The sequence below is a fragment of the Crinia signifera genome, chromosome 11 (assembly GCF_055691185.1).
Source record: "Crinia signifera chromosome 11, ASM5569118v1, whole genome shotgun sequence".
Taxonomy (NCBI): domain Eukaryota; kingdom Metazoa; phylum Chordata; class Amphibia; order Anura; family Myobatrachidae; genus Crinia; species Crinia signifera.
In genome coordinates, this window is record NC_139227.1 from 117,364,387 (window position 1) to 117,387,284 (window position 22,898).

Below are 22,898 nucleotides of genomic sequence, written 5' to 3' on the forward strand. Positions count from 1 at the left end.
GGTGTGAGCATCGTTAACGATATTTATAAACAACATCATTAACGATATCGCTGATAAAGGCCTTCTGACCGATATCTTTTAAATTCCCATCTGGTGTGTGCGGGGCTTAAGGAAGTTGAAGGAGTGGGTTAAGGTCAAAGTTAGCGTTAGGGGCCAGATGCACTAAGCTACAAAAGTTATAAACAGCCAGCCAATCAGCTCCTGCCTAACACAGGCTGTGACAGGAGCTGATTGGTTGGTTGTTTATCACACTCCATTTAATCACTTTTGAAGCTTAGTGCATATGGCTCCAAAATACTTTTGGGATTCTGTGGGAGATTCTCTAAGAATCTCCGCCCCCCCTTCGCCTCTCTTTGCATTTATAATTATCGCATATGTTCTAACATATGCCATAATTATAGCAAAGGACAGCTCTTTCATTAAGAGCTGTCCTTTGCGGTGAGAGTCGCCGGGTCCCAGCAGGTCCCGGCGGCTCCCCCCTCCCTCCCAGGGGCGAATTTAGGGGTCAGGCCGCCCCTAGGCACAACATTTTTGTGCCGCCCCCCCCCCCCCCTATTTTAATGTAATCATATATGTATATACATTGTTATTTATATAATTTCATTAAAATTTAACTGTAGCCCACCTTAATATCTTTTTAAGCACTCTGGACTGCTCACTGTACGGAGGAACCGGAGGGAGGGAGGCACTTATTAGTACAGTGATTAGCACAGTGTCTCCGTCAGTCTCTCTCACACTGTGACTGACTGAGTGCAGGGAGGATCTGCGCGCCGATCAGCTCAGCTGCTGGATACACAGCAGCCAATCGACTGTGTGTGTGTAGAGTAGCCAATGGGCGGGGGCTGGCAGCAGTGAGCCTGAGCTATTTCTGGATGCGCAGGGGGACCGTCGGACCCAGCCACTAAGCGGTGATGTAATGTGCATGGCAGAGTGGGTGGGCAGTGGCGGGTGACGAGCGACGCTGCCGCCGACATATGATAATTCATTCTGCAGCGGCGGCACTCGTCACTCGCCGCTGCCCACCCGCTCTGCCATGCTGCTATTTAACAGAATGTCAGCCTGCCTGCCGCCCTTAATTGGTGCCGCCCTGAGGCCGGTGCCTCACGGGCCTAGGCACAAATCCGGCCCTGCTCCCTCCCACACCCGGCGCTGCTGCGCCGGGCTCTCCTCCTCCCTGCACCCGGAAGAGGATCAGTGCAGGAAGGAGGTCACAGGTCCGGGCAGCACAGCTGTGTGCTGCCCGGACACAGGTGAGGGGGCGATGCGGGGTGGCGGGGGTCCGTGCGGGGCGGCGGTGGGATACGGTAGAAGCCCATTGGCTTCTATGGGGCATCGCCAGATTTTTCTGGCGATGCCCCCCGCCGCGATAACCCGGCGGGGGATGCTTACAGCATCCCAAAATGCGGTAAAAACCCCGATAACAGGGTTTTTACCGCATTTTGCACTTAGAGAATCTCCCCCTCTGAATGTTGGGGTGCTGCTGTTGGCTTTCTGACCGTCAGTATCAGACTGCCAGGATTCTGTCCCCTTCCCATCATCCTTTAGGCATTACTTATAAAATGACAGTTAACAGCTGATTGACACTTTTATTGCTCTCCATGGTTTGATAAAACATCCCTCATAGTTATTTATATTCCAACCCACTGTATACTTTGTATATGATAAATTTGGGTGTAATTGTAAATTCACACCTGTCTGACACCGTAAGAATGAGGCCCATCCTGACGCATAATGGTGGTGACTGTAGTACATCCCTTGTCCTTGTAGGCTTCCGGGATTGCTTTGCTGTCCTTCTTTCGTCCCAATGTGCTATTTTGTTGTTTCTTCTTTTGCAGGCTGTAATTTATTTGTGTCCTTTTGGAGACTTTAACCCCCGAGAGGGGTGAATGTGCTATATGGCTGACCGGTTTGCTTTTTGTTTGAACTCCATAGGGGGAAAAAATGGGGATTCCCTGTGGACAAACCTGTCTCTGAAGTAACTCTATTATTTAGTTTTAAAACCCAAACATGTGCCCCCCCCCCTCAGCTGCCTTTGTCCCGTCCCCCTGCTATGCATCAGGGCGAATCTTCCCCTGCAGGGGATTGTGGGAATGTTTCAGTCCTCGCTCACCCCTGGAGCCAGATAATAAGCTGCTTCAGAAAGCAGAACCCCAGGAGCTTTTCTGTGCAGGGCCAGGAACAGTAGGGGACCCCTTGTCTATTCTAAAGGGGCCTTGCACAATCCTTCCTTATTCCCCCCCCTACACATGGCCGGGGAGGGAGGGAAAATCTTTCGCCTTCATAGAAGGCGGCGAGAAACATTTTTCACTGTGTGGGTGTTGTGTGTTTGTGTGTGGGGATACTGCCCCTGTTGTGTGTTTGTGTATCTGGGGTTATGTTGTGCTGTCCATATAGTGTGCCCCATTGCACAATAGCCTTTCAGCACCTGCGGCGCAGACTGACAAAGGGCAGCCTTACAGCCTCTACGCGGCGCTGTGGCCCCCTGCTGGTTTTTTTAGAACCCCAGCTCAGTACAACAATAATTCATCCCAGGGACTGGCACTTGTTTTTGGGCAAATATTTCAAGGCTTTTTCTTCTTTTTTGCTAATTATTCTTTTTAGGCCCGGATGAGGCAGAGACTTTTATGTCGCTCTCTGTGGAGATTTATTTTCTGTTTTGTTGGGATGTTCAGATAATGGTCAAACTTTAAATGCATAAGACGAGATGCAACGTCTTGCTGGGCCCCAAGTCTGGTGCGCAAAGGGAAGTTGTTTCCGTGTGTATAACTTTGCCTGAAAGGCAAATGACTTCCCCCTCACTAATACAGGCCACTTTGCATGAGAAGAAATGTCTTCACTTTCCGCAGTTATTTCCTTATTAGAATCCTAATGCTAATTATTTCTGTGTACCCAGGACAGGGCAAATATGAAAATGTGTAGGGTCGGATCATATAACCAGATCTGTTCATCTGTGATGTTTAGCGCTGCCGGTTATCGCCCTGTCTAGGCCCTAAGATGGGCACACACTTTAATGACATACCCGCAACTGGGGGACTCGCCAACCAATCGGCCAATCCTGGTAAGCACTTACTGATCGGCCGCATGATATGTCTGGCCAGACGTCATCAGTTGTGAGGGGGGCAGGTATTCAGCTAGGCGGCGTAAAGCAGGGATCGGTGTAGAATCACCCCCTAAATTCATTATCACAGTATGACATTTTTTATTTTATCCCCTATGAATTGTTCCTGCTCTTAACTTTTTTTGCTATTTTTAAACCTACCCCTCAGAATTTTTTAGTATATATTTATTTCAGGTGATATTGTATATATTGATTATTTTTTTCTTTTTGTAACCCTTCATTTAATTGTATAAAAATAAATATTTTTTTTATGTATATAAAACTTTTTCAGCCTAATTAATTAGAGTTGACGAACACCTGTCGCCGAGTTCCATACTTCTTTTAGATACCATTTAGGCAGTCCATCACCGCCTTCTTTGGCCTCGTGCCGACGCCCCGTGCATACCCTCCAACATGACCCATTCCATTAGGTACAAGATGATCTGTTCCTGGACTTCCCTGCCAGTGGCAGTTGCAGAGGTGGGACTGCACCACTGTCCAATATTCAAAAAGGGGAGCCACACCTACTGCCACTCCAAGCATCACTGTCCTGGACTCACTGGCAGTTGATGTGACCCCCCTTTTTGAATATTGGACTGTGCTGGAGTCCAACCTCTGTAACTGCCACTGGCAGGGAAGTCCAGGAACAGAGCCTTTTGTACCTAATGGAATGGGTCATGTTGGAGGGTATGCCCGTGGTGTGGAAGAGGAGTCTGTTTTTTAAATAACGCATCATTTTGATATCTTTCAGGAATCCTTCTGTTTGATTAGAACTTTGGCTGAACCCCTTCTCTTTGTTAACCACAGTATGAAATATATTTGTGTCTTTTAGCATATGGACAGGAAAAACAAGTATAGACGCTCAAACAATTGTTAGGACTCTGTTGTGTTGGGGCGCCCAAATAGATGCATAAAACTACTAAACCCGTCTAAAGTCTTGCTTTAGGGGTCCAAACTCCTGTTTGCATATCAAAAGTGCAGACTTAGCGCTCATTTCTTCTCGCACCTCAGTAGGATGCGAGAGGAAATGTTACCATGGTTACCAGGCATCTAATGGGAGCGACAATTGAGTTGCACTGTTTTGCGCCCCCTAGTGGAAGCCACTGAGGAAATTCTTTAAATCGGCCCATAGATGTCCACTCAATAATGATAAACTACCAATACACCTGTATTCTGCTGGGTACACACTTGACGATTCTTCTTGAACGGTTGGTCATTTTCTGATGAATAAGAAGAACACATTGTTTACATCGTCCAGAGTGTACACAACACCGCACTTTCCAGTGAATCCTTCCCTGCGTCTTCAGATTGGTTGCGCATGCAGCTCAATCGGGTGATATCATCAACAATTTTGTTAAAATCATCCAGTGTGTAGAATTACCTGCAGTACATATGTACCTGATATATATCGTTAATGATGCATGATATAGCGTTCTGCAATTTGTAAGATTGCACAGTGTGTATGCTGTGGCATTTTAATGCTGGCAATGGCCCTATCTAGGGCTTGGCTGGCCAAACCAGTCCTCGAGATTTACTAGCAGGTCACATTTTCCAGACCACCTAGCTGGTGCACAGCTGCAGCCATTACTAACTGACACATTTCCCAGATCACCTAGCTAGTGCACAGCTGCAGCCATTACTAACTGACACATTACCGAGACCACCTAGCTGGTGCACATGTGTAGTCATTACTAACTGTCACATTAACCAGGTCAACTTGCTGGTGCACAGATGTAGTCATTAATAACGGTCACATTTCCCAGGCCAGACCACCTAGCTGGTGCACAGATGTAAATATTAATAACGGTCACATTTCCCAGGCCACCTAGCTGGTGCACAGCTGCAGCCATTACTAACTGTCACATTACCGAGACCACCTAGCTGGTGCACATGTGTAGTCATTACTAACTGTCACATTACACAGACCACCTAGCTGGTGCACATGTGTAGTCATTACTAACTGTCACATTAACCAGGTCAACTTGCTGGTGCACAGATGTAGTCATTAATAACGGTCACATTTCCCAGGCCAGACCACCTAGCTGGTGCACAGCTGTAGTCATTACTAACTGTAACATTACCCAGACCACCTAGCTGTGCACATGTGTAGTCATTACTTACTGTCACATTACCCAGGCCACCTAGCTAGTGCACAGCTGCAGCCATTACTAACTGACACATTTCCCAGGCCACCTAGCTAGTGCACAGCTGTAGTCATTACTAACTGTCACATTACCCAGACCACCTAGCTGGTGCACATGTGTAGTCATTACTAACTGTCACATTAACCAGGTCAACTTGCTGGTGCACAGATGTAGTCATTAATAATGGTCACATTTCCCAGGCCAGACCACCTAGCTGGTGCACAGCTGTAGTCATTACTAACTGTAACATTACCCAGACCACCTAGCTGTGCACATGTGTAGTCATTACTAACTGTCACATTACCCAGGCCACCTAGCTAGTGCACAGCTGCAGCCATTACTAACTGACACATTTCCCAGGCCACCTAGCTAGTGCACAGCTGCAGCCATTACTAACTGACATATTCCCCAGATCACCTAGCTGGTGCACAGCTGTAGTCATTTCTAACTGTCACATTTCCCAGACCACCTAGCTGGTGCACAGGTGCGGTCATTACTAACTGTCACATTTTCAAACCTGTGCTGCAGTCATTCCTAACTGACACATTCTATAGATCCACAAGTGGCCTTGGAAACTTGAACTGTTGGTAGATCTGGAGGACCAGTGGATCTAGGTAATAAATCACAACTTTTAGTTGGACGCTTTTTGTGTGGCAACTTGGGCTACAGAAAGGTCCGGTGAATAAAACCTCTTTGGGCTGGTGCATGTTGACCTTTTATCTCTGTGTTGCTCTACAGAAATCTACAGGCCAGAGAGACTCGGGTTCTGCTGCTTAACATCTTCCTGCCTTCCGACTTTGGTGAAATGAGCATAGGTTTTACTGGGGATTATTGAAAAAACAATGTTTTCGTTTTTATGTATTTGTATATTGGGTTAGTAATAATACTAGAGCCATTGTAATGAACCACATAAGCCCTTAGCTGTTTCAGGCATTGGGGGTCAATACTACATTCTACGTGAAGGGGTAAATTAACTAAGGTGGGAGTACTATCGAAGATGGGATGTTGCCCGTAGCAACCGAATAGGTTCCTATCTATTATCTCCTAGAAGGTGTCAAATAAGTAGTAGAATCTGATTGGTTGTCATGAGCGACATCCCATCAATAGACCTTCCATCTAAATTTTCCCCCGAAGGGTACAGTTGCAGCTGCACGTTACATCTGCCCCATCTGCAGCGCAGCATGGTTTGGACCATTTGCTTAAAAGTGGGCTTTGTGGTCAGGTTCCTAAGTTGTGAAGGAGAGATTTAAATATCCCATTATGGGGATTGGTTCTAAATCCTGAAATCTTGACAAGGGGGGGACGTGGATCGCCCCCCCCCCCCCCCTGCCTTGCGGGCTCGCTGCGCTCGGACACCCACAGAGGGAGAAAGTGTCCGGATTTCGACGGTTGGAATTTTGAACGTTGGGATTCCAACCGCCGGGGTTGTAACTGCATCCCCCATCATGAATATATTCCCATCAGTGGTGGCAAAGTGGAGCAAAATAAATATACTTGGGATAGGCATATGAATATATTTACAAAGAACTAAGGATTAAACAGGGTGGAAATTACCAAAAGGTGGAAACGAATGGGACAGACTAGTTCTGGGGTAGCCAACCCTAGTCCTCGAGAGCTACCGACAGTGCATGTTTTGCAGGTCTCCTCACAGAATAACAAGTGAGCTAATTAGCTCCATCTGTGGATCTTTTAAAATGTGTCAGTGATTAATGAGTGCAGATGTGCAGCAGCTAGGTTGTCTGGAAAATGTGAACTGTTGGTAGCTCTCGAGGGCTAGGGTTGGCTACCACTGGACTAGTTGATGAAGTGATTTTTATCTGCTGTCAAATTCTACGGGTGCCGATTTATTTCTTTCCCCTGTGCCCACCACTATGAAGCGCAAAATGTAGCAATTCACGTTTTGCCGAGTTCTGGCGCCCGATAGTCGTGGGAGACTCCTTTCTCCTCGCTGCCTCCTTTTGACGGTAAGAATAAATGTGTGAAAAGTCCCCATTTGAGCGCCATAACCAGGACTTGGGATGGGATTAGCCACTATTTGTGGCAAAATCCCATCTATTTGGGTGCTTAAAAAGTTATGGACTCCCGCTCAAAGCAAAAATTGGTACTTATGTAGTAACTGGGCTGCCGATTTTGAAATCGGGTCCATCGCATCGCATCGCACCCGACCATATCGCATGCGATGCGATGCGATGCGATGCGATGGACCCGATTTTTCCATAGGATTCAATGTTAAAATGGACTGAGTCCATTTTAACATGGAATTCAATGGGAAAAAGGGGTCCTTTTCATACCCCTACTATCCAAGTGGGCATGGAGTTGGATATAAACCTGTGGCGAGCGTAGCGAGCCACCGAGCCCGAAGCGTGGCGAGCGTAGCGAGCCCCGCGAGGGGACGCAGAATACCGTCCCCTCGCGGGGCTCGCTTCGCTCGCCACGCTTCGGGCTCGGTGGCTCGCTACGCTCGCCACAGGTTTATATCCAACTCCATGCCCACTTGGATAGTAGGGGTATGAAAAGGACCCCTTTTTCCCATTGAATTCCATGTTAAAATGGACTCAGTCCATTTTAACATTGAATCCTATGGAAAAATCGGGTCATCGCATCGCATCGCATCGTATGCGATGCGATGCGATGCGATATCGCATCGCATCGCATCTGATTGTATGCCTTAACTTAAGGCATACAATCAAAAAATCGGCAGCCCAGATACTACATAAGTACCCAAAAATTTGATTGCTCTTATGGGCAGCCAAAGATATTTAAATCCACACTTTTTTTGTATAAAGTAAGGACGTCAGACATATTGACATTTCTCTTTCGTCCAGTCCGGTGACACAGCTAACCTTGGGATGTAGAGGGGTCCGCCAGGAGCCAGGCACCTATGCTTCAAAACTTTGGGAGCAGGCTCCTCCCTTCTGCATCCCATCATGCCTCAGTTTCGTTTAGGTGCCCACAGGAGTGGGTGCAATGCTGAGTGGCTGCGCGCAGCCACACTTTTTTTCTTTGGTTTTTAGTTAGGTTTTATTATTTTCTTAACTTATAGTGCAGGTTTTGCCAGCATAGGACTTCTGTGGAAGTCATTACATGCTGAGAGCGCAGCAGGACACAGACAGAAGCGCGTCCTGTCAGTGTCCTGTGTGCAGAGAGGTACATTCAGGAGAATGTGCACTCTGCACGGCGCTGAGCTCCGCTCAGACGGAGACTGGTCCTGGGCCACGGGGGACCCCATCCAGCGCCTTGCTAGAAGGGGATCTTGGGGAAGGGTCCTCCAGCGATGGCAGACGCCATCTTTAACGGTTTGGGAGCCGAAATCCCCCAGGGGAGTTGAAGCTCCTTACAGGACGCCCAGCGTTTCTGGGCAACTCCAAGTAATCCCTAGAGGGGGAGTTACTGGAGATAGAGAGAGACAAGGTGGGTGCGCCCGAAGGGGATTTGGCGCCAAAAGCGCGACTTCCCTCAAGGTTTGGAAGAGTGGACTCTTCCACTCGTTTCTGGCGCCATTACTCTGTGCTTGCTGCGGAGCTGAGAAAGACAGAGCCTGCTCAGAAGTCTCTCTGGTGAACGTTTCCTCCACGGTATCGCTAGCAACAGGAACACAGATAAGTACACTTGGTGCATTACTCTGTGACTTTGCCTGAACGTTGTGCAGTGTTTAGTACTGTATATTATCATGGCGGACGAGGGCAGTTCTGTTGCTGGGGAGGGAGCGCTTGAGATGTTTTATCATTGCAAAAAATGTAATGTAAATATGTCGGTTGAACAGTTGGACCAGGGGGAATTATGCCCTTCCTGTGAAGCTGTCCCCTGTGGAACTCGCATTACTAGTCCCAGGGAGGCTGAGCCGGCCTGGGCTGTGGCTTTGGGACAATCTGTAAAAGCTTTGGCAGAGGCGTTAAACAGGCAAAGGGGATCGTTGGTAGGATCACCAGGTCCCATTCCCTCATCTCAGGGATCTCTCCCACTTACTCAGGGAGACCCCATATTGCTGCAGACAATGCAGGATACTGCGCAGGGGGTGCATAAAATGTCTTCCCTTTTGGAGCAGTTCACAAAGGTTTCTGATGAGTTTATGCTACGGCAGGGTTCCACAGTGGTTCCTCCTGTATATGCTGATGATGATGTAGAGGAAGAGGATTTAACTTGGTCACAGGGGGAGGAAGCAGATTTTTCAGCCTCTGGTATTGAGGACCTCATTTGGGCCGTCAAACAGGCATTGGATTTACCTGTAGAGGAAAAGTCCTCTGCACAGTGTGTGTTTAAGCGGAGTAAAAAGGAACCAGTGTCTTTCCCATCTGATGAGGGCATGGTAGCTCTGCTGGGTGAGGCTGGCAAAGCCCCGGACAAGAGGCTATTGATGGCTAAAAAATATGCAAACATGTATCCCATGCCGGAAAATCATGTTAAGGTATGGGAGAAAGTTCCGTTGGTGGACTCCTCCGTGGCCAGATTGTCAAAAGCCACGGCACTGCCAGTGCAGGGTGGCGCGGCTTTTAAGGACCCGGTTGACAAAAAGGTAGAAGGCTGTTTAAAGGCAGTTTTTGAGGGAGTGGGTTTCACTATGAGGCCCATCATTGCCTCGGCTTGGGTGGCTAAGGCCATGATCAAGTGGACTGAGTCTTTGGAGAGTCATCTGCAGCATGATGCAGAAGCTTTGGCCATGGTTGAAAAATTAAAGTGTGCCGCAGAGTACATTGGTGAGGCCAGCGAGGAGGGCGCCAAGATGGCGTCAAAAGTGTCGGTCACGTCTGTCACGGCCAGAAGGGCTCTCTGGCTAAAGGCTTGGGACGCAGATAGTGAGTCCAAGAAGTCCTTAGAGAATATTCCCTTTAAAGGGGAGTTGTTGTTTGGTTCAGAATTAGATGAGATAATCAAACAGGCGACGGGTGGTAAGAGCACTTTTCTTCCCACTACTTCAAAGTCCACTGGGTCGAAATTTGGAGTGTTCAAGCAGTCCTTTCGTTCCACCTTTAGGGGGGGAGCATCTGGCAGAGGTCAATCAGGCCGGGGAAGATTTCAAACTGGCAGAGGTAGGACTTCCAAGTCCAGGTTTGGCGCCTTTAATAAGAAGCACGTTGCCAAGGGGGAGGACAAACTCTCGGCATGACGGGGCGGAGACTCCCTGTTCTGGAATCAGGGTAGGGGGTCGACTCCTGCAATTTCAGGACAGTTGGAAGGTAGCCACGGAGGATCCGTGGGTGCTTTCCATTGTTTCAGAAGGATATCGGATAAAACTAAGGGGACCGTCCCCTCACAGATTCCTTCCAACGCCATTACCAAGAACAGCCTCCCTCAGAGCTTCTCTTTTGGCAGCAGCCATATCTCTAGAGGAGAAGGGGTTGGTTATTCCAGTGCCCCTAGGGGAGAGAAGAAAAGGGTTTTACTCGATACTCTTTTTGGTTCCCAAGCCAGACGGGTCTTTCAGACCCATTCTAAACTTAAAATCTTTGAATGCTCATCTCTGGGTGGATCACTTTCGCATGGAATCTCTACGGTCAGTGCTGCTGAGTATAGAACCAGGGGAGTTTTTAGCATCAGTAGACATTCAAGATGCCTATCTCCATGTTCCAATTCACAGAGAATTCCAGTCCTTGCTAAGATTTGCAATAGGAGAGAAGCATTGGCAATTCCAGGCACTCCCCTTTGGACTAGCCACGGCTCCGAGAGTATTCACCAAAGTGATGTCCATTATGGCGGCAGCTCTCAGGTTGGGGGGGATAACTGTTATCCCTTACCTGGACGATCTGCTTTTCAAAGCGGAATCGGCAGAGAAGTTGAAGGTCCACCTGGAGAGGGCGACACAGTTTTTAAGAGATCAGGGTTGGATTTTAAATCTACCCAAGTCCCACTTGACACCGACGCAAAATCTGAAATTTTTGGGGGTGTTCATAGACACACATCTTCACAGGGTGTTTCTCCCAGAATCCAAAGCGCTGGAGATTCGACTGATGGTTTTGGAAATTCTACAAGCCCCGACACCATCAGTGTGGCAGGGAGTCAGACTACTAGGAAAGATGGTAGCAACCTTCGAAACCTTGCAGTACGCCAGGTTCCACTCCAGAATTTTTCAATGGAACATCCTGGCTTGTTGGTCAGGAGATGCCAAAAGGATGAAATTGGAGATTCTTCACCTGTCCACGGAGTCCAGGAGGTCTCTCTTGTGGTGGACAGATGTGGAGAATTTACAACTGGGAAAATCTCTCAGATCTTGGGATTGGCTGGTCATAACGACCGACGCCAGTCTGAAGGGCTGGGGGGCAGTGACCCTTCATCTAAGACTACAAGGACTTTGGTCAGTAGAGGAGACAAAATTGCCCATAAACATATTGGAACTGAGGGCAGTACTGAATGCGTTACTACAGGCGGAGACGTATCTCAGAGGGTCTCCACTGAAAATTCAATCGGACAATGCCACGACGGTGGCCTATTTGAACCATCAGGGCGGGACTCGCAGCAAGATGGCGATGGCCGAGGTATCCAAAATCTTCAGCTGGGCGGAGATCAATGTTCCAGCGTTATCGGCCATTTTTATACCGGGAGTCAAAAATGTGGAGGCGGATTATCTCAGCAGAGAATCCCTACAGGAGGGAGAGTGGTCTCTCCACCGGGAGGTTTTTCAGGAAATTGTCAGTCGTTGGGGTCTCCCAGACATAGACCTTATGGCAACGAGATCGAACCGTCAGGTTCAGACGTTTTGCTCCCGAGTAAGGGATCCGACTGCATGGGCGGTGGACGCCATGACAGTGCCGTGGGAGTTCCAGATGGTGTACATTTTTCCACCCTTGCCCATGTTGCCGAGGGTATTGAGGAAAATAAGGGACCAAAAGGTTCGAGCAATTCTGATTGCTCCAGACTGGCCCAGGAGGTCTTGGTACTCCACTGTACTGAGGTTGTCCAAGGAGTCATGGAAACTTCCTCTACGCCAGGACCTGTTGTTACAAGGCCCGTTCCTTCACGAGGACCCAGCTCGTCTAAGTTTGACGGCGTGGTTTATGAAACCGCCTTATTGAAGAAAAAGGGGTTTTCTGATGAGGTGATACAGACCATGTTGAGGGCCCGCAAGCCAGTGTCTGCGGCTAACTATCATAGGGTCTGGAAAATCTACATTAGATGGTGTGAGAGACAGAAACTACACACCTCCAGATTCAATTTGTCTAGACTTTTGAACTTCTTGCAGGATGGTTTTTCTTCAGGCCTTAGTCTGCAATCGCTGAAGGTACAACTATCGGCCTTATCCATATTTTTTCAAAAAAGAGTAGCTTTGTTGCCGGAGGTTCAGACGTTCTTACAAGGAGTTGCTAGACTCAAACCACCTTATAAGCAGCCAGTGGCACCTTGGGATCTGTCTTTGGTTCTATCCATGCTACAGAATCCTCCTTTTGAACCACTTAGATCTGCGGAATTGAAGTATGTGACATGGAAACTTACTTTTTTATTGGCTATTGCATCAGCCAGACGTGTGTCAGAGTTGGGTGCTTTATCATGTAAATCACCATTTTTAATATTTCATGATGACAGGGCTGTGTTACGCACAGTTCCAAAATTCCTACCTAAAGTAGTGACGTCTTTTCATTTGAACCAGGATATTGTACTTCCAGTTTTTGTTCCCCCAGAAGGGGTTAAAAATAGGGACAAAATGAAGAGGTTGGATGTTGTCCGCGCCTTGCGGATATACATTGAGAGGGTAAAGGACTTTCGCAAATCAGATTTGCTCTTGGTGTTATATGATGTGCATAAAATTGGGTGGCCTGCTTCTAAGCAGACCATTGCACGTTGGTTAAGATCTACCATTGCTTTTGCCTACTGTAAAGCGGGTAGACCTGTTCCATCTCGTATTAATGCACACACTACCAGGTCGGTTGCTTCCTCCTGGGCGGTGCGCCATGGGGCTACAGCGGAGCAGTTGTGTAGGGCTGCCACCTGGTCCTCTGTTCATACCTTTACAAAATTTTACAGGTTCCATGAGTTCGCGTCGGAGGACGCTTCATTCGGACGGGCAGTGATGAGAACTGCTAGTCTGAGCGTACCCTCCCAAAGGACCGGCTCGTGAACGTCCCAAGGTTAGCTGTGTCACCGGACTGGACGAAAGAGAAAAGGGGATTTTTGTAAGAACTTACCGTTCGAACCCCTTTCTCTGAGTCCAGTCCGGTGACACAGCGATCCCTCCCTTACGCTCAGTTAAGTGTACCGTTCATGTATTGCCATGTTATGGTTAATGTTATGTTGCCTTGAAAGATATGTGCATATATATATATATATATATATATATAAAAGATGTTCAGGCATTGTTCTGAGTTATGTATCCTAGTGTGCTTTTGAAGTCGAACTGAGGCATGATGGGATGCAGAAGGGAGGAGCCTGCTCCCAAAGTTTTGAAGCATAGGTGCCTGGCTCCTGGCGGACCCCTCTACATCCCAAGGTTAGCTGTGTCACCGGACTGGACTCAGAGAAAGGGGTTCGAACGGTAAGTTCTTACAAAAATCCCCTTATTATCCAGTCAGAATATCCATGGTGGTTCGATGGCGGGATCCCGATGTCCATCCTGGGCTGACAACCTGTGGGCTGTTCTGGCTCATGCTTAGCCACACCCTCTGCGGCCATTACCAGGGCCGATATTTTGCCCCAGTCCATCACCGATGAGGTAGCGATAAATACCCATTTTTTGTTTTTGTATACTCAGTTCATCCGTTTAATTACGAGTACTTTCTAAACCTGTACTGTAATTTTGCACAAATAATACACCTAAAATGAAATGGCGGGTTCCACTAATGCGCGGTTCTAAAGAATGTACAATTGGCAGAAACATTAAAGAAAAAAATATGAATCATTTTAAAATCCTATCTTGAGATCTATTCTGGTTCTCGCTCGCTAATTGTATGTGATTGGATTTAGGACTAATCCAGCGGCGGTTGGAATGTTTTGACGTTTGGGATAGTCACTCAGTGTGGTAGGACCAGCGAATGTGCTCTAGCTTAGCCAGGGGAGTCTCACGCTGTAAACGGCTGGCATCTCCTATGCTATATCTCCACTTTCATCCACCCGTATGCTGGGTGCATTGTGCGGCAATGGAAATGATTAACCCCGCGTGTTATAAAACGGCTGTTTCTCTTCCCCTCCCTGTCACTGCTAACAGGCCGGATGGAGGCTGAATATAAACTGGTCATTGTCCTTGGGGAACAATACAGGAGTGTACGGCGTGCTGGGGGGATGGGGGGCTCTCTGCGTGATGCAGGGTGAGGGAATGGGAACTTTCGGGTAAGTGAAGTGGGTCACGGTCGGTTTAGGGCCTGGTGGATATTGTCATGTAAACAGGGAGACTGTCGCTGCTCGGAATGTGACAGGTGGACGGAATTTAGGTCAGCACCGTGCTGGTGCCCTAATACTTCCCATACAAGACTGGGAATTGGTTATTTGGCGGTCTGTTGGGCTGGCGCCATTACTAGCTGCCTTGGGAGGACATATAACCAGTTAGTGATGCCGCACTTCAGATTGGTGCATGATTATCCTGATTTAAGTGCATTTCCAGGCGTTTTATGTACAAACCGATTATCTCGGCCCCCCGGCAGCTTGCCGCTGAACAACAGCTGGGGAACTGCGTTACCTAGGCCTGGTCCGGAAATTCCACTATGCGCTAATCTCCCCTGTATCCAGTTCTCTTGTGGTTTTTTTTTTTACGGTATGTTTATGGCACAAGTCTGAGGTAATTCTTGTAAGGATTGATCCCTAGGCAAATGGTTTGGGTTACAAAGGCTCGGTTTACCGCCTCTTGTAAATTCCAAGGACATTTCGCATTTGCCTCGAGCTGAGGCGCCACGTGACTGGCGTCGGCTGCGATAGTGCAGCTTCCCTAATCTTCCTGGCAGGTACAGGAATTAGAGGGCAGCGCAGGTTCCAGTCCTGGACGGTAGACGGTCTTATCAGTCCTACGCTGATTGTACTGGAAAGTTCACCTCTAGCAGATTAAAGGGAATTTGTGTTTGATTATGTAACCTCCGTCCCAGTAACGTCTCATCGTCTGTAAGTAATAACTATACCTGGAATTGGCAGTAATTAACAGAAGGCACTCAAAACCCATAAACAGCAATTCTAATGCATTAATGCCAGAGACACCCTTAGTACTAAAGGCATCACTCCAATCTGTTGGATGTATTTGTCATCCCATCGGGTCTGATAAACGGTCCCGTGTGCATCAGACCCAAGTCGGAGGTCAGACCTGGTTACATGTCCGACCTCCGACTTGGACCCCCTCCCAACGGCGGGGAAAGGGTCACATGCGATACATCACATGCGTAAGGACCATATGCGATGTTTCGCATGCGCTGCGCACTTTCACGGTATGCAGTCATATTACCGTCAAAATACCGAAAATCAAAATGCCAACCACCATTGGCTGAGAGTCAAAATGCTGACATTCATTATACCAACATGGTCAAAAAGTCAACAGTTGTTTTTTTTTTGTGTGTGTCTGTCGACTCTCTGCACATGTTACAGCTGCCCCACCTGCAGCGCAGCATGGTTTTGGGCATATGCAAAAATTACAGCCTTGCTTACACGTCTGTATTAGGATCTTAATCTCCCTCATCTGTATTCTCTCTCTGATATATTTGATGCATCTCCCCTATGAGAGCTGATTTGACTGCTCAGTGCCCCCATATACCTCCCACTTGGAAAGCGAAACCCGTTGCATCGCCCAAAAACTTCAGCCCTAGGAGATTTATGTTCCAAAAACAAAGCCCCTTGCTAAGAAAAGAGCAAGTAACTTTGCACCCGAACAAACCATTTTTTGCATTGCAGGGTAAATACTCGCTGCTTTTGCATGTTGCTTACAAACGTTTACCAGCTTTATTGATGCACTGCAATTTACAATCAAGCTAGAACACGCCCACCTGGCATCTAACTCTCTCGGCACATGTTACATCTGCCCCACCTGCAGTGCGCCTCACTGTTCTTTCCAGGTGATTGTCAGTTTCTATTTTATAGGGTGAGTTAGGAGAGTGCACAAGTTGGCTCGTTAAGCAGGAAGATAATTAAGCACTTTTTCTGCCTGTGCGAGTTGTGTTTGATAAGGGACGAGATGAGCTTGTGATGACAGCTGTCGTCTATTCCTGTCTTTTAGCGTTCTCCAGTACCTCCGAGTGCGCATGCGGGCGGAACCACTTCACCTGCGCAGTCAGTGCGTTTGGGGAATGTACGTGTATCCCAGCGCAGTGGCAGTGCGATGGCGACAACGATTGTGGAGACCACAGTGATGAGGATGGCTGCAGTAAGTGATCTACAACGATGTATCCTAGTGGGATATATATACTGTAATATTATACGGGTTACAGTCTGGAAGGTGTAGAACAGGGTTGCTTACACTTTACATCTGCTTCTTACTGACAGTGCTTCCGACCTGCTCTCCGCTGGACTTCCACTGTGACAACGGGAAGTGCATTCGACGCTCGTGGGTGTGTGACGGGGACAACGACTGTGAGGATGATTCTGATGAGCAGGACTGCCGTAAGTACTAAACGCTCTGGGGGGACGGGGACACAGTATTTCACACGCCGTCCTCTCATCGTATCCTGCTTGCTTTCTGCAGCTCCCCGGGAATGTGAGGAAGACGAGTTCTCCTGTCAGAACGGATACTGTATCCGCAGCCTGTGGCACTGCGATGGGGACAACGATTGCGGCGACAATAGCGATGAACAGTGCGGTGAGGATTCCTATTTGTGTCTCACTTATTTATGGGCAGTATACATACGTGTGTGTGTGTGTATATGTGCCCGTATGTATGTACAAGCTGCAGTGTACATTCAGTATTATCGCATATTACTCTGCTATTTATTATGACACTAGAACAGAATCCTGCGGCCCAAACCCATGTATGCATTCTTTATGTACGTGATGCCTGTGTGTGTGTGTGTGTGTAACCCAGAACCCTCTGCTCCCTGCAGACATGAGGAAGTGCTCGGAGAAGGAGTTCGGCTGCACTGACGGAAGCTGCATCGCTGAGCACTGGTTCTGTGATGGGGACACCGACTGCAAGGACGGCTCTGACGAGGAATCTTGCCGTAAGTGCAGCTGATTGTTATTGAGAAGATTATTATCATTTTTTGTTTAGTGTCCCGCACAAACACGGAGAGATGGTGCAAACTCCACACAGATAGGGGACAGATTTCATGGACGTATGGCGGAGCGTGTCTGTTCTGTCCAGCCCTAACTTGCGCTCTGTATCCTCCACCAGCCTCAGATGTTCCTGCTCCCAGCTGCAGCATGGAGGAGTTTCAGTGCGCCTATGGGCGCTGCATCCTGGACATCTACCACTGCGACGGGGATGACGATTGCGGAGACTGGTCTGATGAATCCGACTGCTGTGAGTACAATTATTTGGTTATCTGTCAGCTGAACCCATCTGCAAACCTGATCCCCCCCCCCCCGGCCCTCCCTTTTCTTCTCCTCTTACTGCCATATCGCCTTTCATAGCCACGTCATGTATTCAGGCTGCCACCTGTACTCATAGCCAGGCTGGCCTTTGCTGCATTTGTATACACCCCCCTGTTTCCACTTTCCTACTCCCAATGTTAAACAAATGCGTATTCTCATCTTGCTGCTTTTTTCAGCCTCCCATCAGCCTTGCCGCTCCGGAGAATTCATGTGCAACAGCGGTCTGTGTATTAATTCCGGCTGGCGCTGTGACGGAGACGCGGACTGCGACGATCAGTCTGACGAGAGGAACTGCAGTAAGTACTATGAAGGACTCTTCTAGAATAATATGAACTCCGACAGGTCATCAGCGTTACTATTCGTAATTAGCTAGTATTAGTAGTTATGGTTATATCCTCTGGTGTAATGGGAAGTCCTATATACGTTCCACAGCGACCTCCGTGTGTTCTGCCGACCAGTTCCGCTGCAGTTCCGGCCGCTGTGTACGGCTCTCCTGGAGATGTGATGGAGAGGATGACTGTTCCGATAACAGCGATGAGAAGGGATGCGAGAAAACCGGTGAGTGGGAATGTGGGAACGGCGGATTACCAGGACAGCGACATAATCAGAGTGTGGTGTGAGGGAATGGAAGGAGTAGGGTCAGGTGGAGAAGAAATGTGAGGAGCAGACTCCGACGTAGGGCCAGATGCACTAAGCTCCAAAAGTGATCAAATGGAGAGTGATAAACAGCCAGCCAATCAGCTCCCACCTGCCATGTCACAGACTGTGTATGAAAAAATGTCAGATAGGAGCTGATTGGGTGGCTGTTTATCACTCTCCATTTTATCACTTTTGAAGCTTAGGGCATCTGGCCCTTAGTGCTATATGTAAGGCGATCGATCTGATGCTTGTTACCGTCAGACAAATGAGGTAAATGTGAGGATTCGGGTCACACTGGTGAGGTGTATTTTTGGGTAAGGATCAGACTTAACCGTCTGATTGTTATGATTTAGGTGACACAAGGTAAAGAGAGAGTGAGGGTTTAGGTAAGACTGGTGAGGTAAATGTGAGATGAGGGTACGGGTCAGAGGGGTACAGTAACTGTGAGGGTACGGGTCAGAGGGGTACAGTAACTGTGAGGGTACGGGTCAGAGGGGTGCAGTAACTGTGAGGGTACGGGTCAGAGGGGTGCAGTAACTGTGAGGGTACGGGTCAGAGGGGTGCAGTAACTTTGAGGGTACGGGTCAGAGGGGTGCAGTAACTGTGAGGGTACGGGTCAGAGGGGTGCAGTAACTGTGAGGGTACGGGTCAGAGGGGTGCAGTAACTGTGAGGGTACGGGTCAGAGGGGTGCAGTAACAGTGAGGGTACGGGTCAGAGGGGTGCAGTAACTGTGAGGGTACGGGTCAGAGGGGTGCAGTAACTGTGAGGGTACGGGTCAGAGGGGTGCAGTAACTGTGAGGGTACGGGTCAGAGGGGTGCAGTAACTGTGTGGGTACGGGTCAGAGGGGTGCAGTAACTTTGAGGGTACGGGTCAGAGGGGTGCAGTAACTGTGAGGGTACGGGTCAGAGGGGTGCAGTAACTGTGAGGGTACGGGTCAGAGGGGTGCAGTAACTGTGAGGGTACGGGTCAGAGGGGTGCAGTAACTGTGAGGATACGGGTCATATTGGGAAGGTTAGAGCATGAATATGAATGGTTGGGAAGATGTGAATATTTATTTATTACCAGTTTCTTATATAGCGCACACATATTCCGCAGCGCTGTACAGAGAATAGTTGAACATTCACATCAGTCCCTGCCCCAGTGGAGCTTACAATCTATACTCCCTACCACATGTACACGCACACACAGACATTCTAGGGTTAATTTTGTTGGGAGCCAAATAATCTACCAGTATGTTTTTGGATTGTGGGAGGAAATCGGAGTACCCGGAGGAAACCCACGCAAGTACGGGGAGAATATACAAACTCTGCACAGATAGGGCCATGGTGGGGATAGAACCCATGACCTCAGTGCTGCGAGGCAGTAATGCTAACCATTACACCATCCGTACTGCCCCGTATATATAACACATGGTGGGGATAGAACCCATGACCTCAGTGCTGTGAGGCATGGGGATAGAACCCATGACCTCAGTGCTGTGAGGCAGTAATGCTAACCATTACACTGTCCGTACTGCCCCGTATATATAACACATGGTGGGGATGGAACCCATGACCTCAGTGCTGTGAGGCAGTAATGCTATAACCATTACACCGTCCGTACTGCCCCATATATATAACACATGGTGGGAATAGAACCCATGACCTCAGTGCTGTGAGGCAGTAATGTAACCATTACACCGTCCGTACTGCCCCGTATATATAACACATGGTGGGGATAGAACCCATGTCCTCAGTGCTGTGAGGCAGTAATGTAACCATTACACCATCCGTACTGCCCCATATATAACACATGGTGGGGATAGAACCCATGACCTCAGTGCTGTGATGCAGTAATGCTAACCATTACACCGTCTGTACTGCCCCGTATATATAACACATGGTGGGGATAGAACCCATGACCTCAGTACTGTAAGGCAGTAATGCTAACCATTACACCATCCGTACTGTCCTGTATATATAACACATGGTGGGGATAGAACCCATGACCTCAGTGCTGTGAGGCAGTAATGTAACCATTACACCGTCCGTACTGCCCCGTATATATAACACATGGTGGGAATAGAACCCATGACCTCAGTGCTGTGAGGCAGTAATGTAACCATTACACCATCCGTACTGCCCTGTATATATAACACATGGTGGGGATAGAACCCATGACCTCAGTGCTGTGATGCAGTAATGCTATAACCATTACACCATCCGTACTGCCCCATATATAACACATGGTGGGGATAGAACCCATGACCTCAGTGCTGTGAGGCAGTAATGTAACCATTACACTGTCCGTACTGCCCCGTATATATAACACATGGTGGGGATGGAACCCATGATCTCAGTGCTGTGAGGCAGTAATGTAACCATTACACCGTCCGTACTGCCCTGTATATATAACACATGGTGGGGATAGAACCCATCACCTCAGTGCTGTGAGGCAGTAATACTAACCATTACACCATCCGTACTGCCCCGTATATATAACACATGGTGGGGATGGAACCCATGATCTCAGTGCTGTGAGGCAGTAATGCTATAACCATTACACTGTCCGTACTGCCCCGTATATATAACACATTGTGGAGATAGAACCCATGACCTCAGTGCTGTGAGGCAGTAATGCTATAACCATTACACCGTCCGTACTGCCCCGTATATATAACACATGGTGGGAATAGAACCCATGACCTCAGTGCTGTGAGGCAGTAATGCTAACCATTACACCATCCGTGCTGCCCTATGAATATGAGGGACTGAGACGGGCGTGATGTGAATAAGGGGCTAGGATGAGCAGGATGTGAATGAGCAGCTGGGTTGGGCAGCTTTATATAAATATATGATTTTGTGATGGCTCATTGCCAGTGCACCTCTTTACCTCAATCTCGTGTCTCGCCTCTCTCCCAGGAACCCCGCAGTGCGCTCAAGACCAGTTCCTGTGCAGTAATGGCCGCTGTATCGGACAGAGGAAACTATGCAACGGTGTTAATGATTGTGGGGATGGCAGTGACGAGAGCCCGCACCAGAACTGCCGTTAGTATTTATCTCTCTCTGGCGATACTGCCTTGGGCCTATATGTTATAGGCTCTGAGTTTGCCGTAGGCGCGGGACGCCGGACAATCTCGGCCGTTATTTTTTAAAGATCAATCATGTACAGGGCAAACCCATGTCTTTGTACATGATTGCCGGCATCCCGCACCTCTGGCAATCTCGGAGCCTATTACTCATGCCCGCTGCTCTCTTACCATAATTCTGGGGTGTTTCTCTAACCTTTATTTTACCTTGTCCTCCATAGGGCCTCGGACTGGAGAGGAGAATTGTAACCACAACAATGGCGGCTGCGCTCAGAAGTGTCAGACTGTGCGTGGATTGGTACAGTGTACGTGTCAGACCGGATACAAGCTAATGGACGATGGGCGATCGTGCCAAGGTGAGAACATATATAAGGGCATCATGTCGTCATGTCATCATGTCGTCTGCCAGGTACTGATCATGTTGCTGACAGTCAGAGTGATGTGAATTTGGAGATCACATAATTTGTGTGCGGCAAAAGCTTTCTGCAATACAATCTGGGATACGGTCGCTAGGCGACATACATTATGTCGACCACTAACGGTCGACACTAAGTTCGTCAGGGTCGGAAGGGCGATACCAGCATTAGGTCGACAATCTTTTAATGATACGTGAGTATTAATATTACGAATGGAACACTTTCATTTGGCAGCCGGGGGTTTCAGACCTATTGGCACGGTTGTGAATTTGTCCGACCTCCCCCTCCGTCCCTCCCGGGCAGCAGCACACACCTACCTACAGCATGTGCTGTGCTGACAGCAGGCTCAGCATCAGCATCACACTGACAGCCTTTAGAGTGTTTTTTCACCCCCCCCCCTAAACATTTTGGGGGTGTGGCCTAATCACGGGAGGTTGTCACACCTCCCACGATTGGGCCACACCCCAAAGTTTTATCGGGGCTCGGCATTCTCACCGCGGCCCTGTGCGTGAGGCCATCCTGCTAGCCTGCACAAGTTGATTGACAGAAAGCCGGCGTTTGTTTTCTGGGAGCATCAGGGAAAATGCAGGCATGCCCGGGTGTTTTAGGGGAAGTCGTGTGACGGCCCCAATCAGACTACTTCTATCAGTGGCATAAGTTCCTATGAGGCGCCCGGAGGCGGTATAGATAGTGGTGCCCCCCCACCTCACACTCCAGCATTTGTCGTTATCCAATGTGCAGTCTAATAAAATATATATACACACACACGTACACATACACATACATATATAATTAGTGCACAACCTTAAAAAATGTCAGCCAGTCTTACTTGTGCTCCTTAGCTGTAAGTGTGGCTGCTGTGATTGATAGAGCGGGAGCCGTACTTCAGGAATCCCACCTCCTTCCTCAAGGCAGCCTGCGGCACCAGCCAATCAGGGTGCCTCAGGCTGCAGGTTCACATATCATTGGACAGTTGAGCCATCACTCAGCTGTCCATACTATCTCTGCAGCAGGAACCTGACGTGATCTGTCGGTGTGTGCAGTGGGGAGGGCAGCAGCACGGATCGGATCCATTATCGAGATCCAATTCGCGGTGCGTGGCAGCCGCAG

The 22,898-nt window shown here is 48.5% G+C and overlaps 1 protein-coding gene across 1 annotated transcript in view; it reads left to right on the top strand.

The window, feature by feature from the left end:
• The window catches only part of LRP4 (LDL receptor related protein 4), a 79,299-nt gene that overhangs the window by 30,572 nt on the left and 25,829 nt on the right, over positions 1–22,898 (top strand). The window contains exons 2-10 of the mRNA XM_083164456.1: positions 16,355–16,501; positions 16,621–16,737; positions 16,820–16,933; positions 17,175–17,291; positions 17,465–17,593; positions 17,841–17,960; positions 18,097–18,222; positions 21,206–21,331; positions 21,594–21,728. Coding sequence (XP_083020582.1) covers positions 16,355–16,501; positions 16,621–16,737; positions 16,820–16,933; positions 17,175–17,291; positions 17,465–17,593; positions 17,841–17,960; positions 18,097–18,222; positions 21,206–21,331; positions 21,594–21,728 — 1,131 coding nt within the window. The remainder of the gene's footprint in view (positions 1–16,354; positions 16,502–16,620; positions 16,738–16,819; positions 16,934–17,174; positions 17,292–17,464; positions 17,594–17,840; positions 17,961–18,096; positions 18,223–21,205; positions 21,332–21,593; positions 21,729–22,898) is intronic.